Source organism: Mesoplodon bidens (genome assembly GCF_964165515.1).
Source record: "Mesoplodon bidens genome assembly, chromosome: 14".
Lineage (NCBI taxonomy): Eukaryota > Metazoa > Chordata > Mammalia > Artiodactyla > Ziphiidae > Mesoplodon > Mesoplodon bidens.
The window spans coordinates 69,588,093-69,609,949 of NC_138170.1; the positions used below are offsets into that span (position 1 = coordinate 69,588,093).

The window sequence follows — 21,857 nt, forward strand, 5'->3', positions numbered from 1 at the left end:
GTGACCCCCACTGGCCCCACTGAGGCGCTGCAGCAGCACAGCCCCAGGGAGCCCCTGGCTGGTCCAAGACAGGCGAGACTGGGGAGCAGGGACACTGACGTCAGTCACACAGGGTCCTGCCCTGGAGCCGTCTCACAGCTTGGAAGCTTTGGGAACAGGCAGCCTGGGGGATGGAGGTGTTCACGTCCTGTTTCTCCAACCCAGACCAGCAGCTGTGGTGAGGAAGCTGTAGTTTAGGGGCACACAGGGCTCCCGGGCCGTGCCATCGCGTATCACGTGCACTCGGGCCCGCTGCGATGCAGGAAGAAGCCAGGGGCTGAGTTCTGGAACAAACCCATGGAGACCCGGTCTCCCGTGGGCATGTTGGCCACCCAGCCTCAGCCCCCAGCCCCTTCCTTCTCCAACTCCTGCAGCTTTGCCTGGTAAGGACAGCTCAGCCCCTTTCCCTCCTTCCTCCTCCTTTTCCTGCGTTTCATTATGCCTCCCCAGGTTGATAAGCACTCTTTGTAGGCAGTGGTTTACTTCTCATCCTTTATCTATTGGTATCAGCATATATTTGTGTGAATTTCTTTGTGATTTCATTGAGGGGTTTAATTTCTATGGCGATGAATGTATTTCTGTAAGTTAAGTATTTTTGTGAGTGTTAGTATGTGTGTGTAAAACTGTGTTCTATAATTCAAGATGTTTATCTGAAAAGCATCCATTCCTTCATTCACTTACTCAGCAAGTATGTCTTGAGTGCCTGCTGCTCTCCAGGCACTGTCTTAGCACTTGGGATGCGTCAGAGAACAAAACAATGACTCCTGTCCTCACAGAGCTTACATTCTAGTGGGGAGAGACTGACAGTGAATGAGAAACATATGTAAATTATGAAACATGTTTGAAGGGGATGAGTGCTACGGGGAAATAAAAACAGAGCAGGGGGCTTCCCTGGTGGCGCAGTGGTTGGGGGTCTGCCTGCCGATGCAGGGGACACGGGTTCGTGCCCCGGTCTGGGAGGGTCCCACATGCCGCGGGGTGGCTGGGCCCGCGTACTGAAAAAAAAAAAAAAAAAAAAACAGAGCAGGGTGAGGGAGAAGGGGAGGGTCAGGGGAAGGCGTTGTTGACAAGGGGACACTTGAGCAAAGCCTTGAAGGAGGTGAAGGAGTGAGCTGCACAGCTCCACAGAGGAAGCATCCCAGGCACAGGAACAGACTGTGCAAAGGCCCTGTGGCAGGAATGTCCCTGGTGTGTTTCCAAGGCAGCACGGAGGCCTGTGTGGCGGAAGGGGAATGAGGAGGGGAAGAGTGGAGGAGATAAACTCAGGAGGGCAGCAGGGATCAGCCAATGTGAGGACTTCGGCTTTTTATTTGTGGGTGTATATTTTGATGGAGAGTGGTGAGTGCGAGTGTTTCTAGGGTGTATAAAGGCATGTACTTCTGAACAAAAGAGAGCACAGGTACGTATATGTGTGTGTCACTGGCTCTCAAATTGGGCTCAGAGGACCGTCACCTTATGTCCCACCCTGTTTTCTGTCCCCAGAGGCTGTTCCTTTAGAAAGCATGTGCTGGGAGCCCAGCTCTGCCCACGCATCCACCTAAGTCCCGCCAGGTGCCCCTTCCCCACCAGCAACATCAGAGCCTCGGTAAACGCCAGTGAAATCAGACACGCAATCCGGGCTGAGAGCTCTTCAGGACCATCAATACCTCTGCCTTTAGAGGCACAGCCTCCTCAACTTCCCTTATACTCACTTAGTCTTGATCTCCAAGTCTTCATGGCCGGAGTGGCACATTTCACTGAAGCGAGACACGAAGAAGTCGTAGCTCCGATGGTAGGATGGGGTGTCCTCCTCTATGTTGGCAAACTTCACAAACTGTGTGGGGGGAGAGGGGAAATGCATCACGAGGTGACCCGCCATGATCCTCGCCTTTGGGCTCTGGGACCTGGCATCCCCCAGGCCCTTTGGCCATAGTAAAGCCACAGGAAAACACATCTTAGGAACCATGCATCTCAGGATCTGGCTATAGTCCACCTCCCAGAGCACACTCGGGAAATCTGAGTTTCTGAGTTCTCCGTTCCTTTCTACACAAGAGCGGAACCCCTGGCCCTTCTCAGCCCTCCCCTGCTGGGTGAGCAGAGGATGGAAGAGAAGAGAAAGAGAAGGGGGCTCAGTCACTTAAGCTCCTCCTCCCATTTACTTAAGCTCCTCCTCCCATTTACACCTCCCATTTACTGCCCCAAACATACAGGCTGAAAGGCTGTGAGGAATAACTCTGGAAACTGAGCAAAAACCAAGGCCAAAGCATACAGCACCACCCTAGAATGCATTCTGGGAAACCAGGACAGAGCTGAAATTGGATTAAAACCCGTAATTACATTTTATTGTTAAAATTTTGAGTACACTTTTAACGTTTGCAATTTCAGTTCATTAAGTCTTGCTCAGCATTCTCAGCCTCTAGATTCCTTCTGTCGTCACCAGGCTGCACATTTGCAGTTCTAAATAGGGACTTGATTTCAGATGAGTCTCTCAGAGGAGCAAGAATCACAGACTGAGTGGAGTTAAATTACTAAAAGTTAAATAGAATTTTTATAGGTTATTTTGTTTAATGTTATAAATTTAATACCACAAACAACTCTAAACGGACTAAACTTAGACTACATTCTCCACTATTCTGCCTTGTATTATTATAGAATTTTTACAAACCTTCGTTGGTTCAAAGAGAACATACTGTTATTCCTAAAATTATCTCATCAGCACACTCTCAGAATATTCAGTGTCAATCGTCAACCTGTTTCCCCATTTAACTACTTAAAAGTTGTCAATAACGGTTTTTTTTGGATGAACATTAGCAACTTCCACAAGCATCCTTATTATTACAGTGTTTTGTTCTTGCAATAATAAATATGCATTTATTTTCTGCTGAATCATAAAACCTCAACATGCAAAGCAGATAAGGAAACCTTCCCTTCTAAGTTACATCTAAAATGCACACATATATGTGGAAGCAAGTATTCTGACATTAGCAATAAACCCAAATGACATTGCTTGCATTATTGATGTGGTAATGCAGAAGAGGCGTAGTGGTAATCCATATGATCACAAGATCATTGATTAGACCCAAGTTCAGGAGTTCCAGAAAAAACGATAGAGCTGGCCTTTGGCTACGTGATCTTCCTAAGCCCCCCGGGCTAGAACACAGACTTAGGTTGATACCGAGGCTGAAACTAAATTTGGGTGCGTTGCTGCTCTTAACCACCAACAGGGTGTTCCCAGGCTGCACTCCCCACAGCCAAAGCCTGGCTTGGTCCATCTACTGAGAGGGGTCATGCAGCTATGCGGTTCTAACCGCAGATCTACTTCTAACTGGTGGGGTGACCTTTGGGTGGGACATTTGACTTCTCTTCTGTCTTGGTTTTCCCATGTGTGAAATAAGCAGCCCAGTCTTCATTCACTACATTTATTTTTTTTATTGATGCTATATCTACTTCAAATATGATGAGGAAGCTTAAGATAAGACGATGTATATGCGAGAGTGCATGCATTTCAGAATAATCAAAACAAGACTGAAAAAGAAAAGAGGCCAGTAATAAAGGAGAAACAGTCAAAGAAAGACTTTGTCCCTAATATATAGTGACTGTGTAAACCCAAATGTATGTCAAGAGAATGAATAATCAGACTTCCTGGTCACTGGTGTAGGAGTTTATGGGCTAATAGCAATGATGTTTAGAACATATATGTATCAGGTACTACCCTAAGCATTTGACATACATCAGCTCTTTTGTTTCTTAAAATGACTCTAAGTTAGAGACATATTATTATTCTCATTTTACAGACAGAGAGACTGAGACCCACAAATGTTACATAATTGCCCAGGGTCCTGCAGGAGAAACCCAGGTCTCAACCACGAGCCTCTCCAACAGAGCTCTGCCCAGAAAACCTCCAGCTCTGTTCCTGCTCCTGGCTTCCTCTAGCGCCTCAGGCCAAATGACCCAGGAGAGTTGCTCTGGGGAGGCGAGGGTGGTGGATATTGTCAGGGAGAACAAAGAGAGGATGAAGAAGCCGCCAGAGGGGACCTTAGTTTGGCATTTTTAAGAGGGCTGCAGGAGTGAGGCCACTGGTTTCCAAACACTGCGGTACAGCAGAGTCGAGGGGTCTCCGTGACCATGCAGATATCTGCCACAAGCCCCAGATGTGCTGAGTCAGCCTTGGAGGAGATTCACCTGTTAGATGGTCTGAGGCTCACGCTTGAGAAACGCAGCAGGATCCCTGACAGGCAACCTGACGGCCTCCCTTCCCTCTGGCCCCCCTCCCGACGCTGATACTTCACGGAACGATTCCTGATCTCTGTGGACGTGACATCAAGCCTCTTCACTTTTTTTTTTTTTTGGCTGCGCCACGTGGCTTACAGGATCCTACGGAATCCCTGAGCAGGGATCGAACCCCCGTCCTCGGCAGTGAAAGCACAGAGTCCTAACCACTGGCCCACCAGGGAATTCCCAAGCCTCTTCACTTTCAACCTTGACTTTCCCCTTCCTCCAGTGCCATGGAATCTCGAGCAGGACTGGTGGCCCGTCAGGTGGCATGGCCAGAGCCCTGTTCACGCCCAGTCTGCTCTGACTGTTTTCCGCACTGTACAGGCTGCTGAAGATTTCGACTACGACGCCCTGGCTGCAAGGTTAAAATGGAGATTACAATCAATTTTTTAAAATTAATTAATTTTATTTATTTATATTGGCTGCATTGGGTCTTCGTTGCTGTGTGCAGGCTTTCTCTAGTTGCGGCGAAGGGGGGGCTACTCTTAGTTGTAGTACATGGGCTTCTCATTGCAGTGGCTCCTCTTGTTATGGAGCATGGGCTCTAGGCACGGGGGCTTCAGTAGCTGCGGCATGCAGGCTCAGTAGTTGTGGCTCGCGGGCTCTACAGCGCAGGCTCAGTAGTTGCGGCATGTGGGCTTTAGTAGTTGCGGCACACAGGCTTTAGTAGTTGCGGCACACAGGCTCAGTAGTTGTGGCACACAGGCTCAGTAGTTGTGGCTCGCAGGCTCTAGAGCGCAGGCTCAGTAGTTGTGTCACACGGGCTTAGTTGCTCCACGGCATGTGGGATCTTCCCGGACCAGGGCTCGAACCCATGAACCACTGCACCACCAGGGAAGCCCCAATTTTTAAAAAATGGAACATGCTGTGACAGCCACAGAGGTAACGCAGGGTAGAAAACACGCATGGGGATTCCTTTCCTAGAACCATGGAGGCTTTTTTCTAGGCTGGCCCAGCAGTCACTCCTGAATCTCCCCTAGCTGGGCCAGCCACAGCTGCTACACTCACTGGAAAATTCCCTCACTCTTTTCTCTCGTGACTCTCTGCATCCCCAGATTTTCTTTTTCTTTTCTTTTTCTTCTTTTTTTTTTCTTTTCTTTTCTCTTTTTTTTTCTTTTTCTTTTCTTTTCCATCCCCAGATTTTTACACTTCTATAGTCTTCTTCCCTGGAAGCTTAGTTTTGAGTCTCCTCAATTTTCGATTTTAACTTGGTGGTGCTTCTTTTTTTTTTTTTTTTTTTTTGCCTTATGCAGGCTTCTCACTGCTGTGGCCTCTCCCGTTGCGGAGCACAGGCTCCGGACGTGCAGGCTCAGTGGCCATGGCTCACGGGCCTAGCCGCTCCACGGCATGTGGGATCCTCCCGGACTGGGGCACGAACCCGTGTCCCCTGCATCAGCAGGCGGACTCCCAACCACTGTGCCACCAGAGAAGCCCTGGTGCTTCTATTTAAGTGGACTACCCTCTCCTACATCTGCTGGACCCACAGCCAGACAGCCGTGTCCTCACTCTGCTTCTTGTCACTGTGTGACTGTGGACATCGTTTAACTTCTGAGCCACTGTTTCCTCATCTGAAAAATGGAGGTGATGGGGCCCACGTCACGGGTTGTCACCAGGGTTAAACGAGGGGATGTATGCAGAGCCTGCCCGGAGGAATGCTCAGGACCCTGTGCCGCGGTGAGCATGGTGACAGGGGCCTTTAATGATCTGCTCATCAACTCCGGTCCTGGTGCAGTGTGACCCTTGTCCTTTCCAGCCAGGCAATCACAGAGGAGGAGCCCAGATGGGCAGCATGAACCATGCAGGTGACCATGCAGGATGCCGGGGCAGGTGTGAATATGGAAAGAAGGAAATGAGTTAACAGCCACCCCAGTGAACTGGTGCCCGAGGGTGGGAGCTGAGGATGGTGGCAGAGGGCAGGGGAGTTGGAAGATGAGGGCCAAGCCCCCTGAAGCACCATTCAGGAACCGAAGGTCAGTTAGTGCAATAGGATGGGACAGGGCCCAGCACCGAGAGACAAGGAGGTGCGGCTCGATGGGAGCTCGGGCAGCCGGCACAGCGAGACCGGGGAGATGTGGCCGAGCATTTGTTTTCATCTCTTTAAAATGCATATATTGGGATTCCCTGGTGGCGCAGTGGTTGGGAGTCCGCCTGCCGGTGCAGGGGACACGGGTTCGTGCCCTGGTCCGGGAGGATCCCGCATGGCGCGGAGCGGCTGGGCCCGCGAGCCGTGGCCGCTGGGCCTGCGCGTCCGGAGCCTGTGCTCCGCAATAGGGGAGGCCACGGCAGTGAGAGGCCCGCGTACCGCAAAAAAAAAAAAAAAAAAAAAAAAAAAAAAAAAAAGCATATATCACCTCCTAGGAACGTGAATGAGGTGGAGATAATTAAGAAAAGCTCCCTGAGTTCCTGGGATAACAGGAACTGAGTGAATTCAAGGCTTACTGTAAGTAAGGTTCCTAGTTCCAAAAGGCTTAAACTTTTTACGGGTCTGGCAGGATTCAGCACCGCACAGTCGTGGAACGAGCGTTTGCGGGGCAATGTACAAATACATTCAAGACACTGCTTCACAGACGGCACTCCACTCTCCACACGCCTGCTGCTCCACTTCATCAGAAAAACAATTTTGAATATGGTTATCGTGAAGCATGTCTGCTTTGTTTCGACTCATACTTCGTTCCACTGGGAGCCTTCAAAATATTCCTTGAAGAAGCTATTTATAGACACGGGAGTTTGTGTCTGGAGGAGCCACACCAGGCCCCGTGCCCCGTCTCTAACGCCACGTGTGGATGGCAGCACCCTGTGAAAGAAGAAGTTAACGCCTATATTCTGAGAAATAACATTAAATATTTCTACGGCACTTGCAGCTCAGGCATCATGTTAGTTTCCCGGGGCTGCATGACTCCAGTCTCTGCTTCTGTCTGCACATTGTTTCCTCCTTTGTGTCCAATCTCCCCCTGCTTCTCTCCTCTAAGACCCTTGTGATTGCACTTAGGGCCGACCCGGATAATCCAGGATAATCTCTCCATCCCAAGATCCTTAACTTGATCACGTCCGCAGAGACCCTGTTTCCGTATCAGGTGACATTTGCAGGTTCCAGGGATTGGCACGTGGACATCTTTTGGGGGACCATTTTCCAGCCTACTGAAACATCCATTACCTGACGTAATTTTTGGCAAACCAGTGAGTTTAATAGGAGCGATATTGCTCCCATTGTGAAGATGAGGAAACTGAAGCTCTAAGGGAGCTGCTGAATTATTTCAGGTCAACCCGCTTGTGACAAGTGGAGCTGGGGCTCAAATTTGGGAATTCTGATACTCTGATGCTCTCTGCCTTCCACCAGTGGTTTTTAAATTTTACTGTATATCAGAATGACCTGGGGAGCTTGTTGAAAATGCAGACTTTGGAGCCACCCCAGGCCTGTTGAACAAGACTCTCTGTGGGTAGGACCTAGGCATCTACATTCTGAACAACCCCCCTGCCCCACCAACTCCTACCCTGGAGATTCTGGGGCAGGGCATCTACAGACCCCATGTCCTTTGTTCTTTTACTGGAAAGCTGGACCAGTAGCTGTGGAAATGATCCAAGGCAGGCTAGGAGGGAGAAAGCTTAAGCAGTACATTTTGGCCTCCTGTCCTTGGTAACAGAGGCCAGTCAAGGCTGGAGAGATGGCCACCTCCTTTGAACTGGGGTGGCTTGGGGTTGAACCAAGGGGTCCATCTCTGAGGCCGGGGAGGCTGTAGCCTGCAGGCTCAGGCTGTCGGCCAGCCAGGCCATTGCCTCACTCTCCAGGACTCTTGCTCTGTTACGAGATCTGGTGATGAGGCTGCACTTGATGTCATCCAGAGGGACTGAACCCCATTTATTACACTGTGGGTGGCACCAGGGCTAATAAAAGAGGCAACATTTGGTCCCAGGATCTCTGAGCATCCTTGGGAACCCTTGGTTTGATAGCTTGTCAGGAGGAGCTTCCCTTCCCTGAGTCTGAAACTATGATAGCCCAGATGACCTGGTCAGGGAATGTTGGCCTGCAGTATCCCCATGCGGGCAGCTCCGAGGGAGCGCACCTCAAGCTGCTCCTGAGTCCTCCAGGGCTGATAGGAGGAGGCCAAAATGGAAACTTTGGTAATTGTGGTTCAGAGGATCAAATCCAGGGGACCTGGTCATGGGACCACACCCACTATAGGAGTCCACTTGGGAAACATACCCAAGCCTGGCTGAGATGGGGTTGAGACTCTAGGGTTTAAAATAGAGCCTTCGGGGCTTCCCGTGGCGCAATGGTTGAGAGTCCACGTGCCGATGCAGGGGACACGGGTTCGTGCCCTGATCCGGGAAGATCTCACATGCCGCAAAGCGGCTGGGCCTGTGAGCCATGGCCGCTGAGCCCGCACGTCCGGAGCCTGTGCTCTGCAACGGGAGAGGCCACAACAGTGAGAGGCCCGCGTACCACAAAAAATAAATAAATAAATAAATAAATAAATAAATAAATAAAATAGAGCCTTCAACCCTCCTATTAGAGGTAGAATGGTGTTATGATTATGAGAAGGGGTTTGGAGCCAGAATGCATTTCTGAATCCCCCCCTCTCACTTAGTAGGAGGCTGACAGGAGGCACGTTTCTTAAGCTCCCCATGCTTCGGTCACCCCATCTGTACAATGGGGCCAGCAAGAGCAGCTGCCTCATAGGCTTGGTATGACCAGCCCATCAGAGTTAACAGTTACACCTCATTTTCCCCCAGTGGATTTCTGGCTTGCTGTCAACACTCCATACGTTTTCACTGGGCCCGTTTACCTGTATGACTGACTAATGTTTTAAACACTTGATACAGCAGGAACTTCCGGGCTACTTCACCCCTACCATTGCTAGGTCATACCTTACAAATGGCTTTTGTTAAAATGCTACTTGCCTAATGCACAAGATTGTGAAATAGTAAAGTTGGGGGTTTTTTGTTTTATTTTTTTAAGATATTGCAATGATGAGGAAGGTCTCCATAGCAACAAACTGGAGACTGTGAAGATGTGACACTTCAAAGGTCAAGGGCACCACTAGGGCCACGCTTTCAAGACCAAAGTTTCAGCTCTTCATATACAACAAAGGGTGCCAAGTTTGCTGGAGGAGATCACCAACCCTCTGGCACAAGCAGGAAGGAGACACGGTTGTGTGAAAACTGAGAGTTACTAAGGGGCTGGGTCAATAGAGAGAAAGCAAGCTCCAAATATTGACATTGCAAAACCAGCTCTCCCCGGGTCTGGAGAAGAAGCTGAGCTGGTCAGCCTCACTTCAGCACTAGCCAAGTCTCTCCAAGCAGAAGTCAGCCTTTCTCTCTTCTGTAGATGGGCATTCTGAACCCCACAACTCCGGGCCATCAACAGTAGAACCACAGTGTAAAATACTGGGCATAGGGATTCCCTGGTGGTTCAGTGGTTAAGACTCCATGCTGCCACTGCAGGGGCCGTAGGTTCGATACCTGGTCAGGGAACTAAGATCCCACATGCCGCTCAGCACGGCCAAAAAATAAAATAAAATAAAATACTGGGCATAGAGAGAACCCCAACTCTTTCGTGGTAGGACTGCAGGCCTTTTCGCTGTGTTAACCTACATAAGGAAAAATGGGAACAGTTTTTCTGTTGCACTAAGATGAACCCTAGCTGGAAAAGACCTTGTAAACCACATGGTTTTGACTTTAACACCCCCTACCCCATCCTCCCACCTGCTCTTGTTTATAGCAACTCCCGGGAGCAGTTTTCATTAAAGCCAGAGGAACCGTGACATGATCGTGCCCTGCAAATCGCCTGCCAACTTGGGCATAGTGATTCCCTAGACCTAGGATATCCTCCCCTGTCTACCCATATTACGTTTTTCCTCCTTCAAGATTCTTTGCAAAACTGACTGTGGTTTTAAAAACTCCTGGGAGGGCTTCCCTGGGGGCGCAGTGGTTGAGAATCCGCCTGCCGATGCAGGGGACACGGGTTCGTGCCCCACTCTGGGAAGATCCCACATGCCGCAGAGCGGCTGGGCCCGTGAGCCATGGCCGCTGAGCCTGCGCGTCCGGAGCCTGTGCTCCACAACGGGAGAGGCCACAACAGTGAGAGGCCCGCGTACCACACACACAAAAAAACCTCCTGGGAAAGCCCAGTCTTGCTGCCCGAGAAGGTGATCCCTCTGGTCCCAGTAGTCCCACGTGCTAGCCAGCCTCCAAGGCCTGCCCTTGGGAAGCGCAGACCTAGGGAAGCCCTGGCTGCCTCTGCTCTAAGGTCCCCGTCATCTGCTGGTGCCGAACCCCGTGACCTGAGCTGTTCCACTGGCATCACAGTTCTGCTCTGACCTCCCTTCACGGAACCCACTTCTAGGCTGCTGGTCTCCAGCAGTGCTGATTTCTGTCCTGGTGTGGAAGATGAGAGAATTTCTAGTCTATAGATGACAAGTTGCAACCACAGGAGTTGATAAAATTGTCCAGAGGGAGCATATAGAGTGAGAAGAGGGCAGAGCAGCAACCTTGGAGACCACAGACACTTCATGGGGACGTGGAGAAAGAGAATCATTGAAGGAAACTGTATTCATTTCCTATTGCTGCCGTAATAAATCACCACAATTTAGTGGCCTAAAACAACACAAATTTATTACCTTGCAGTTCTGGAGATCAGAAGTCTAAAATGGGTCTGCAGGGTTGCATTCCTTCTGGATGCTTCCAGAGAAGCATCTGTTTCCTTGACCTTTCTAGCTTCCAGAAGCCACCTACATCCTTTGGCTCCTGGCCCCCTTCCTCCATCTTCATGGCCATCAGAGGAGCATCTTCAAATCTCTTCCTCTCTGTCTCTCATCTTCTGTCTGACTCTGATCCTCCTGCTTCCCTCTTTTTTTTTCCGGTACGCGGGCCTCTCACTGCTGTGGCCTCTCCCATTGCGGAGCACAGGCTCCGGACGCACAGGCTCAGTGGCCATGGCTCATGGGCCCAGCCGCTCCGCGGCATGTGGGATCTTCCCGGACTGGGGTATGAACCCGTGTCCCCTGCCTTGGCAGGCGGACTTTCAACCACTGCGCCACCAGGGAAGTCCAAAAGAGCAATTTTTAAAAATTCAGGTAAAGTTCACAAAACATAAAGTGAACCCTTTTACAGTGCACAATTCAGTGGCATTCAATACATTCACAATGTTTTGCAACTAAAGCAAAACCCCAAAAGGAAACCCACTTCTTAGTCATTAATCAGTCACTTTCCATTCCTCTCCCTCCCAGACCCTGGCAAACACTAATCTGCTTTCTGTCTTTATGGATTCACCTATTCTGGATATCTCATCTAAATGGAAATATAACATGTGACCTTCTGGGTTGTTTCTACCTTTTGGCTATTGTGAGCAGTGCTGCTATGAACGTTGGTGTACAAGTATTTATTTGAGTAACCATTTTCCATTCTTTTTGGTATATACCTAGAGAGAATTGCTGAGTCATATGGTAATTCTATATGTTTAACTTTCAGAGGAACCACTAAACTGTTTTCCGCAGTGTCTACACCATTTTACATCTCCGCTAGCAACGTACAAGGGTTCCAATTTCTACACATCCTCACCAACATGTCATTTTATAGGATTTTTAAAAATATAGCCATCCTGGTGGGTGTGAAGAGGTATATCACTGTGGGGTTTTTTTTTGACTTGCATTTCCTTAACGATTAGTGATGCTGAGCATCATTTCATGTGCTTGTTGGTCATTTGTGTATCTTCTTCTTGAATGTCTATTCAAGTCCTTTGCCCGCTTTAATTGGGTGTTCTTTTTGCTGTTGAGCTGTAAGAGTTTTTCGTATATTCTGGTTACTGGACCCTTATCAGATATACAATTTGTAAATATTTTCTCCCATTTGGTGGTTGTCTTTTCACTTTCCTGACAGTGTCCTTTGATGCACAAAAGTTTTTAATTTTGAAGAAGTCAAATTATCTATATTTTCTTTTGCTTCTTTTGTTTATATTGTCATAATTAAGAATCCACTGCCAAATTCAAGATCATAAAGATACACCCCTATATTTCTTCTAAGAGCTCTATAGGTTTAGCTCTTACATTTAGGTCTTTAATCTATTTTGAGTTAATTTTTATATATGTTGTGAGGTAGCGATGAAAGTACAAACTTTAAATCCATGATCTTTCATAATAATTTTATTATTTACACTAGGCTAATATAGTAGATTGTTTATGTAAAGGACCTCGGTATTCTCAGATTTAATATTTTCAGTTTATCCTCACAGAGTGACCTCAGAAGGTCAGGGCACATGGTCATTGCACTGTCCCTGAGACACACATTTGGACCTCTCAGGCAGTAAGGCAGGTATGCAGAAGCAAATCCCTAAGCAAATAATTGAGCTTAGTAGGCTCTGGCCCCCCCTCATCCCCTGACTTTCCTGGTCCCTCACTGTCATCCCAAGTCCAGAGATCCTCATTAAAGACCTGAAAACATCACTTAAATTTAAAAAATCATACTTTACTGCATATGATGTGCAGGAATGGTATTAGCAAAACCAGACTCTTTGCTGACAAGTTTTACCATAGCTTCAATCCTTGGGGTGGTCAAGGACAAGCTGGATAAAGATCCATTAAGGATGAAGAAAGAAAGAGAGAGAAGGTCCCAGGCTTAGAGAGCTGGGAAGAGCATCTGGTTGAGGGACACCGCTAGCAAAGCCTGCCTCTGAAGCTGAACTCTGAATCTATTGCAATTATCTGACTCAACTTACTTATAATCACCTCTCCTTACATAATCTCCATTGTCTTCAGTACGGTAATCATTAGTCAACTGCTTTCTTGCTAATACTGTGATTCACTGTGATGGGGAGTCTAGGAATTTGCAGGATTCTGAATTTTCAAGGCTGTAGCTAACAAAATGCCCACCCTAGGACAGGCTGTGCTGTAGGGAATGCTAGAGCTGGCAGCCACATGCTTCTATGTCTCCCCCGCCGACCCCTGGGGAGATACCCTCTGGATGCATTGATGACTGGTTTAGTTTCCATGTACATGTTCTCTTCTAGACTATAGTTATCTCAAACAGGGCAAGTGAAACAGTAACTGAAGCTGTTGCCAGGGCAACATGACAAAAGAATTTACCCTCAGCTACTGTATATGTAATTTGTCAAAGGCAGCTGGCTCACAGAGAGAGGAAAGAGGGGAAACGGTTGTTAGTTTTGGTCTTTGCAAGAAGAGTTGAAAGACTATCTTCTGGTTAAATCAACTTAAATAGAACAGGAAAGCAGCTGTGACCTGTGCAATAAACATTCAGAAAAGTCAGGTTGGGAAGGCTAAGAAGACAAACCTTAAACTTTTTTTTTTTTTTCCTGGTGATATTTGTAAAATAGTTGCATGTCAGGGCTTTTAACACCAAGCTGCTTGAAGACCTGGAGCTGAAAGTATTCCCTAAAGGGGAAGGAATAGAGAGAGAGCAAGAAATGGAAGAGAACCACCGGGATATTCAAGTATGTTACATACATAAAAAGCTGAGAGTTCTTGACACATCTGATAGCTCTTCTCTCCCCAAACCATAAACCCTCACGATAGCAGCCACTTGTACTGAGACCAGTTACATTACAAAGCTTGGACTGAGTTCAATCCGCTCAGGGTATCAATGAGAAGCCAGGCTCATGAAAGATAACCCGCTCGAGGTTACCCAGCTAGGAAAGGGCAGAACTAAGCCAGAAGCCCTGTTTCCTGCTTCCCTGTGATCTGCCTACTTATCTGATCCCTCTGTCCTGTGAACATCCGTTTATTCTGTCTTCGAAAGAAGCACAACCTGGACAGCTTTCAAAGTATGCCCCACGGAGTCAGGGGCCAAGCTCTGAGGGCACTGGGCACCCCCTTCTCTCAAAGAAATACCTCCGTTTCTATTTTTACATCTATTGGGGCCTCACCTAAACTTATTTAAGGGAAAAATCATTTTTAAAAGTCAGAAACCAAATAGGAATGGACCAAAACAATGTTGACCCAGAGGTTCTACACCCCTTCCCCACCATTCCCACTTCCAAAGCCCCCTTGGGGCTCCTTACCGAGTTGGTGCCAAGGATCTGCAGGTTGGGCTTCTCCGACTCAAGCAGCTTGGCCACCATCTTGAGGAAACTCTCCACGAAGAGGTTGATGCTCTGGCAGTGACAGGCCATGAGCAGCTGGTCCAGCGCCTCCATGGCGATGCACACGTACCTGGGGAAAAGCAGCACCATTGCCATCACTTAGCCTCACGCCTGTTCCGCCCCCACTGCATGACTGGGGCAATCTAGATGGCAGTGCAGTGACCACCTGGGCAGCACCCAGCGAATGCAGCTCTTCCCCAGGTTGTTGATGACTGGACAGTTGTTCCAACAAGTGCTCACTCCAGCCCAGCCCTGAGAAGCAGAATGAAGCAGAGCTGGAAGGGAGCCTAGAGATGGATTCATCCAGCCCCTTATTTTACACATGAAGAACATGAGGACAGACAAGGTAAACCATTTCATGAGGAAATACAAGCAGAAAGAATTGATGCCCAGAAGAGCAGCTTCTGGACTCAAACCCAGTGAGGTCAGAGAATTACTCAGTCACAGTCAAGACGTGTTTGTTGACACTGCCCTCGACAGTGCAGGGGTGTAAGGATGAAGAAGTCCTTTCACTTAAGGAGCCTAGAGTGGGAGGGATAAGATAAATACACAGATATCTCCTCTAAAGGGAAAATAAGAAATGTTACCAAAATAATGACATCCCACGAGGGTTCCAAAGAAGGAAAGAGGCTCTAGTGGGGAGGAAGCAAAGAACTTAATGAAGAAAGTTTATGAAGAATCTGAAATGGGCCTGAGGACCAGCCAACTGCAAATGTTAAGGAACATAAAATTGCAGTTTTTGTAGCTGAAGACCTCAGAAGCTCTATAATGAAGTACTACTCAGACAATATGGTTGACAGTGTTACCATGTTTGGATGACACTCAGCTTGCCCAGGGAGCATTTTTACCTCATGGAGAATAAGATAGACACAGAATGAAAATCCTTTCCTCCTTATGAAGCAGGTGCTCTGTGTCAATTCTAAGTCTCTAACCACTTAATTATTCTAAAGACCAAAACCCGGGCTTCCCTGGTGGCGCAGGGGTTGAGAGTCCGCCTGCCGATGCAGGGGACATGGGTTCGTGCCCCGGTCCGGGAAGATCCCACATGCCGCGGAGCGGCTGGGCCCGTGAGCCATGGCCGCTGAGCCTGCGCGTCCGGAGCCTGTGCTCCGCAATGAGAGAGGCCACAACGGTGAGGGGCCCGCGTATAGCAAAAAAAAAAAAAAAAAGAAAACAAGGCAGACATTCACAGAAAAAGGTTATCTTTTAACTTCTAATAAGGGAGACTCTGCAAAATTATTCTGGTTAAAATCTTTACAGTTTTCATTCAGGAGTTAGGTGTCTCCCCTGGAGTCTATTTTTGCCCTTTTCACTAGTCATTTAGAAGTTTAGCTGAGCTGTGGCTGCTCACTGGGAACATTTCCCAGCCTCTCCTGCTGCTAGGTGAGGCCACGTGACTTACATGTTGCCATTAAAATGAGAGGGAGTGATGTGAGCCACGTCAGCATTGCTTGCTTAAAAGACAGGATTGTCCTCCGGGTCCTCTCTTCCCTCTTCCTGCTGGCTGCAGAGTGGCAGCAAATGGATGGCCAGAGGTGAAAGCCCCGGATGACTTCATGGAACAGAGCCCACCAACCCAGACTGGACTATTGCATGAGAGAGAAAAAATATTTCCATATTGCTGGAGCCACTGTATTTTCAAGCCTCTTTATACCCTAAATAACACAAGTGTCTGATAATCAGGTTTAGGAGTGCTTTAGAAACCTGAGGGCACAAATAAAAGTGAAGCCTGAGCAATCCAAAGCAACTCAAGTGACTGCCCTCACAGGAAAGAGAAGTAAGGGCTGAACATGACTCCATCCTGCAAGAGGGGAGATCAGGCAGACTCCATGTACTCGGAGTGTGGCTCATGTGCCCATTACAGGGTGGTGACCCCTCTACTCATACAGCCATGTGGAACACAGGAAGTACTTCCTGATACAAACAAAATGCAGGCAAGGTAGAGTGAGAAGAGAACTCCAAACCTACCTGGGTGCTAAGGAGTCAGGCTGATGCCTCTAAGTCAAAGCAAGTAGCAAAAGGCCTCTCTTTAAGAAGCTGCCTAGAGGGACTTCCCTGGTGGTCCAGTGGTTAAGAATCCGCCTTCCAATGCAGGGCACACTGGTTCGATCCCTGGTCGGGTAACTAAGATCCCATGTACTGCAGGCAACTAAGCCCTCACGCTGCAACTACTGAGCTCATGCACCACAACAAAAAACCCAGTGTGCCACAACGAAGATCCTGTGTGCCACAACTAAGACTCGAAGCAGCCAAAAAAAAAAAAAAAAACAAATTTAAAAAAAAAAAAAAAGAGCTGCCTAGTGTCAGGTTTATATGCCGTGTATATAATAGGGGATGAATTAAAAGATTTATTCTTTATGTTTTGATCCAAATCATATCTCTTTGAAGGTTAGGCAGATAGTACAAAACTCTTGATTAGCTAGTCTTTGTTTTAAAACAGAGTTTGGTTAAATAAAAAGAATGCACAGGAAGCATGACTATAGGATGATTTTTGAAGATACTACAAAACCACAACACAAAGCTCCACAAAGCTCTCGTGGCAGCCGCTCAGTTTCAGACATTGTGCATCTGAACTGCCTCACACATAAGCCAGCTTTGCAAATCCATGTGTATAAAAGTAACAGCAGCCATGACGTTTTCTAAATGTCCTTTTTTAAAGACATCAGTCACCATTTTTTCAGTACCCTTGCCCTAACTTCTTTACCAAGCAACCATAAGTAAAACAGCCTCTCTACTCTGAAATTTTCCTTCTCACTTTTGTAAAATGTTTATTTATTTTATCTATATGAACTGAGTCAGCTATTATTATTGTTTAATATTATTAAATTAAAATATTATTAAATATCATTAAATAGCTGTCTCTGGGCACATTCACAAATGGATTTGGTCATGCTCTTATCTACAGAGTGTCTTTCAAATACAAAGGCAGGGCTTCCCTGGTGGCACAGTAGTTGAGAGTCCTCCTGCCAATGCAGGGGACACGGGTTTGTGCCCCGGTCCGGGAGGATCCCGCATGCCGCGGAGCAGCTGAGCCCGTGAGCCAAGGCCGCTAAGCCTGCGCGTACGGAGCCTGTGCTCCGCAACGGGAGAGGCCACAATAGTGAGAGGCCCGTGTACCGCAAAAAAAAAAAAAAAAAAGGCAGCATTGGGTGTTTGGGCTCGTTTGGTGAACTGGAGCCATGTTCCTCCTGCTCTGGAGGGCCCGCCAGTCCTCGATTGCCTTGCCCTTCACAGGATGCCACAGCCACAGTTCAGGATACCTGTCGTGCCTTGCAGACCCAGGCCTGGCATGTTCCGGGTCCACTGTATAGGCCGTGAAGCAGACTGATTCCTGCAGGGTTGGGGAAGCAGCCTGGGCTGGGGCCCTTCCAAAGGGACAGGTTTTCCCTGCGGAGAAACCTGGACACATTCTGGCAACAAAACATGGCGGATGGGAAATGGGAGCAGGCAGCATGGAATTCTCTTCTTCTATGAATCATCCCAGCATCCTTCTGCATCAAGGGTTTCACCATTATTTTATAGAGTTTAAATGAGGGAAAGGAAGGGGCGGGGTGGGGTTTGGCAAGAGAAGAAACCAGAAGGCCTCCCAAACCCCAGAGCTTAGATTGCTGCTTTTCCCTTTCCTGTAAAAAAATTCCCAGAAAATCCTGATAAGGAAAACCATCCTTTGCTAGCCAGAAAAAAAAAAAAAAAAATTGGCTACTGACCAGGAGAGGAAATTTTGATGGAAAGTGAAAATTATGGTAGAAGTGACACAGAAAAGTAAAGAAGTTTAAGGCCTAGTTCTCTGAATACACACTCCTTCAATCCCCATCTTTGATCCCAACACTAAGGATGGAAGGATTATAATTGCGAACTTGAACTTTTCAAAGTATCTTAGAAGATCAGAAGTCAATGGGCTTTGGAACCTCCTGCTCGCTGCATTGGTCCTATCTTATCATAACCTTCCTGGGTACATCTTATCCATTAAGTCTATACTTTCAAAGGGAATAGAGCACGGGCTTCTCAGGATAATGTCCACTTAACAGGACTGGGGCCAAATAGGTTAGTCTCAGCAGAGATCTGTTCTGGGCTTGGTATCCTGAAAGGAGTCCAGTGTAGTAATAGGTCTGAGAAACTGGCCTGACTGGGTAGTTGGAACAGGATGGGGAAGAAAGGAGCTGGTGAGGACTAGCCCACCACAGGGGCCCAACGCAGAGGTAAGAGCAGGGCATGGACCACAGCAGCAGGTGATGACCATGGATCTTGGATCTACTAGTAGGGCTTCCCAGTAGGTGAAGTAGGCAGAACTCAAGGAATCTGGGATGGATTGGGGTTCACAGGCAGCAGCTGAGGTCAGGAGAGGCTACTCAGCAGGTTATAACAACAGGAACTCAGGGTCATGGGCCAACCAGAGCAGAAGGTGAGTTATAACAAGTGAGGAAAATACACAGGGGGCCTGCTGCTTAGGAGTGAGGCAGGAAATGCCTTGAATTGAATTCCAGAACAGGCAGCTGCTTCTGCTGGAACACCTTTCACTCAGTCAGGAGTGGGCTTAGGAGCTTCTAGGAAAGGAGGAACTGGCAGTCAAAGTCTGCGAACCAGACTTGGTTGGAGAGGAAAGCAGATCTAGGGTCAGAGATGGGAACCAGCACACAGAGAGAGGGGGCAGCTTTAGCAGGGCCAGTCATTGCCCAAGAATCACTCAAAGAACCTTGACAAAGCACCTCTTATTCTGGGCAGTCTGAAGGTACTTAGTCATGTCCCCGCTGCTGGACAGAAACTTCTGGGTTTAAGGAGCCAGAAGTAGGGGTTGACCTCAGCCAAGGGAGGGAAGGATGAACTCCTCATCTAGTAGGAATCTGTGACATCTCTGTCTGAAGGGTCAGCTCCGTCCTCCAACCAGGTTCAGGGTCCTTCTGGGGACAGAGTATCTCTTGGGAGCCCCACCAGCTCAGCTCCGGGGTCAGGCTCCTCAGGGAGTAGCCCACCCCTCTTTGGCATGGGCATCTCCATCCTCCAGGCACTGGGGAACCTGACAGATTCTAATGTGGCCTTCTGGATGTGGTCATTGTTCCATGGTCATTGTCAGCTGACCCTGAATCTCACCCAGCACTGCCGTTGCCTCCCTTGCTCTCCAGTTTCTAGGGGTGTTCTAGCAGCTGGGCTGAACTGGAAGAAGAAGAATATGAAGAATTCTCACTTTTTGCTGCTCTGCACATCACTGCCCATTATGGCCCACACTGAGGAGCAATACCTTGAAAGTCGTGTCTTATCCTCTCTCTGCCCACATTTGGTTATCACCCTTGATGCTAAACACATACGGGCAGAGGAGGGTGGATCTGCCTCTGGGTCCAACACCCAAGGTTCACGTCCACATGGTCAAACCATAAACACAGACACCTGCACGGTGGTAGGGAGACAGCTCCTCAGACTGTCTGCAGGTAAATATTTCACTCTTCCAAACCTGCCATCAGTGATTAGGACAATGATGATGAATGTGGCATTGGGTAAGGAAAGACGGGGAGGGAGAGGAGAGAGAACAGGAGAACAGATCTAACAGATTTTTCTTCTCCAAATGTTTATGATTAGAGCCCCCAGTGAGGCCGTCAAGGCTTTAAATACTTAGATGCTGCAATGGCTATTTTTAACAGAACGATACCAATTTTGAGTCGCAGTTCTAAGGGCAGTGGAATGTTTCTAAGTGGCTCTGCTGGCTACAGGACATTTTTACTGAGAGAACCATCACTGCAGAGAGGGCAGGAAAAATTAGTATTAAATGTTTAATGGTATTGCTTGCATATTAGTTTCAGGTTCAGTCTAGGATAAAGTCATTTTTACTTGCTTGAGCCTGCTTTATAATATGTCAAGGCGACTTATATAATCAGCATGTTCATTATATTCATGCCCTTTTTACTGAGCATGTAACCTAATTTTATTATAGAAAGGGATCATAGAAATGAATTGTTTCTGGTCTTGCTTTTATACCGGGGATAGCTCGATGCTTTAAGCGTGGCTGGTGGGTCCTGTGGAGGTGTGGACCTCTATACACTGTCAGCACAATGCAGATCTTTACACTCTGGTTCTCACTCCACCTTCCTCACCAGGAGGAAGGGACCTTGGAGGGTGATGGGGCTGATGGATGGTAGTAGGGGGGGAAAGAGGGTCCAGGGGAGAGATCACTGCAAAGGCTCAGAAGCCAGAAAGCCAGGGGGGATTGTCAGCTAGTCCATCTGGAATGGGTTTAGAGCAGCTGTGGCAGGTGTGGCTGGGTTAAAGGCAAGTTGGGGGCAGGTAGTGGAGGAGCCCAGAAATCAAGCTGAGACCTTGGATTGTACGCTAAAGAAGCCAGCAAAGTATAGCTTGGTCTGTGTTTTGAAGATCATAGTGTTGATCTGGAAGAGCCAGTACAGGAAAGATGGGAAGGAGGGAGACCATTTTCAAGGCCACTGCCATAATCTGGAGCCTGCATCAGGAGAAAGGTAGGAGCAGAGGAAAGTAGAGGATGGACATAAAAGGCTTCATAGAGAACAGAACCAATGGGACTTAGGAACAACTGCCCTAGATGTACCCTTCCCTTTGCTCCAACAGCCGTGCCACCAGCGACATCTTAGAGCTCTCTTTACATCCAGCCCCACTCCAGATTGTGGCATGACGGTAGCATAACAAACATGGTAGGTCCTGCCGTTGACTTTTGTCATTGAGGAAGTAATACATGCTCAATAGAGAATATTTAGGAAACTCAAAAATGAAGATAGAAACCAAAAACCCCAGCCACATTGTTCACAAAATATTAAGAGTACTCAATATTTTGGCATATTTATTTTTACTGTATTTTCCAGGCATTGAGATTTGTTATTGTTTTTAACTTGATTTAAATACTGTGTATATAAGTATGTATTCTATTTTCCATTTACTGATGGCATTTTCCATATTATATGGAAAATATGTTTATAAACACCATTTTTATTGACTAGGTAACATTTCCTGAAGCGATAAACACCATAATTTACTATTCTCCTCTAGTTGGGCATTTAAGTTACTTCCATCTTTTCAATATTATAAAAATTATCATAATGAACATCTCTGTGTATAAAGTTAGATTATATATAAGATTGATATGGTAGGATAGATGAATAGAAATGGAATTACTGGATCAAAGGGCATGTGTTTTTGAAGCTCTTGACATATATTTCAAAATTACTTTCTAGAAAGCTTCAACCAATTTGTACTCATTCTAGAAAAGTATGAAAATGCCTCTCATTTTGCCATCCCTGGGTTAACACTGGAAATTATATATATTTAAAAAAAAACAATTTGATAAGTGAAGGTGGTATCTTAGTATTTCAATCTACATATTTGGCTGTTTAATCTATTGATCAGGGACTTCCCTAGTGGCACAGTGGTGAAGAACCCACCTGCCAATGCAGGCGACATGGGTTTGAGCCTTGGTCTGGGAAGGTCCCACATCCAGTGAAGCAACTAAGCCCGTGCG

At 47.5% G+C, this 21,857-nt stretch overlaps 1 protein-coding gene across 3 annotated transcripts in view; it reads right to left on the reverse strand.

Moving 5' to 3' along the window:
• Positions 1 to 21,857, reverse strand: part of EFR3B (EFR3 homolog B) — an 89,306-nt gene that overhangs the window by 26,968 nt on the left and 40,481 nt on the right. For all 3 annotated transcript variants that reach the window (XM_081254763.1, XM_081254764.1, XM_081254762.1), the window contains 2 exons: positions 14,303 to 14,453; positions 1,731 to 1,852 (listed from right to left, as the gene is read on the reverse strand). In XM_081254763.1, the coding sequence (XP_081110889.1) occupies positions 1,731 to 1,852; positions 14,303 to 14,453 (273 nt within the window). The remainder of the gene's footprint in view (positions 1 to 1,730; positions 1,853 to 14,302; positions 14,454 to 21,857) is intronic.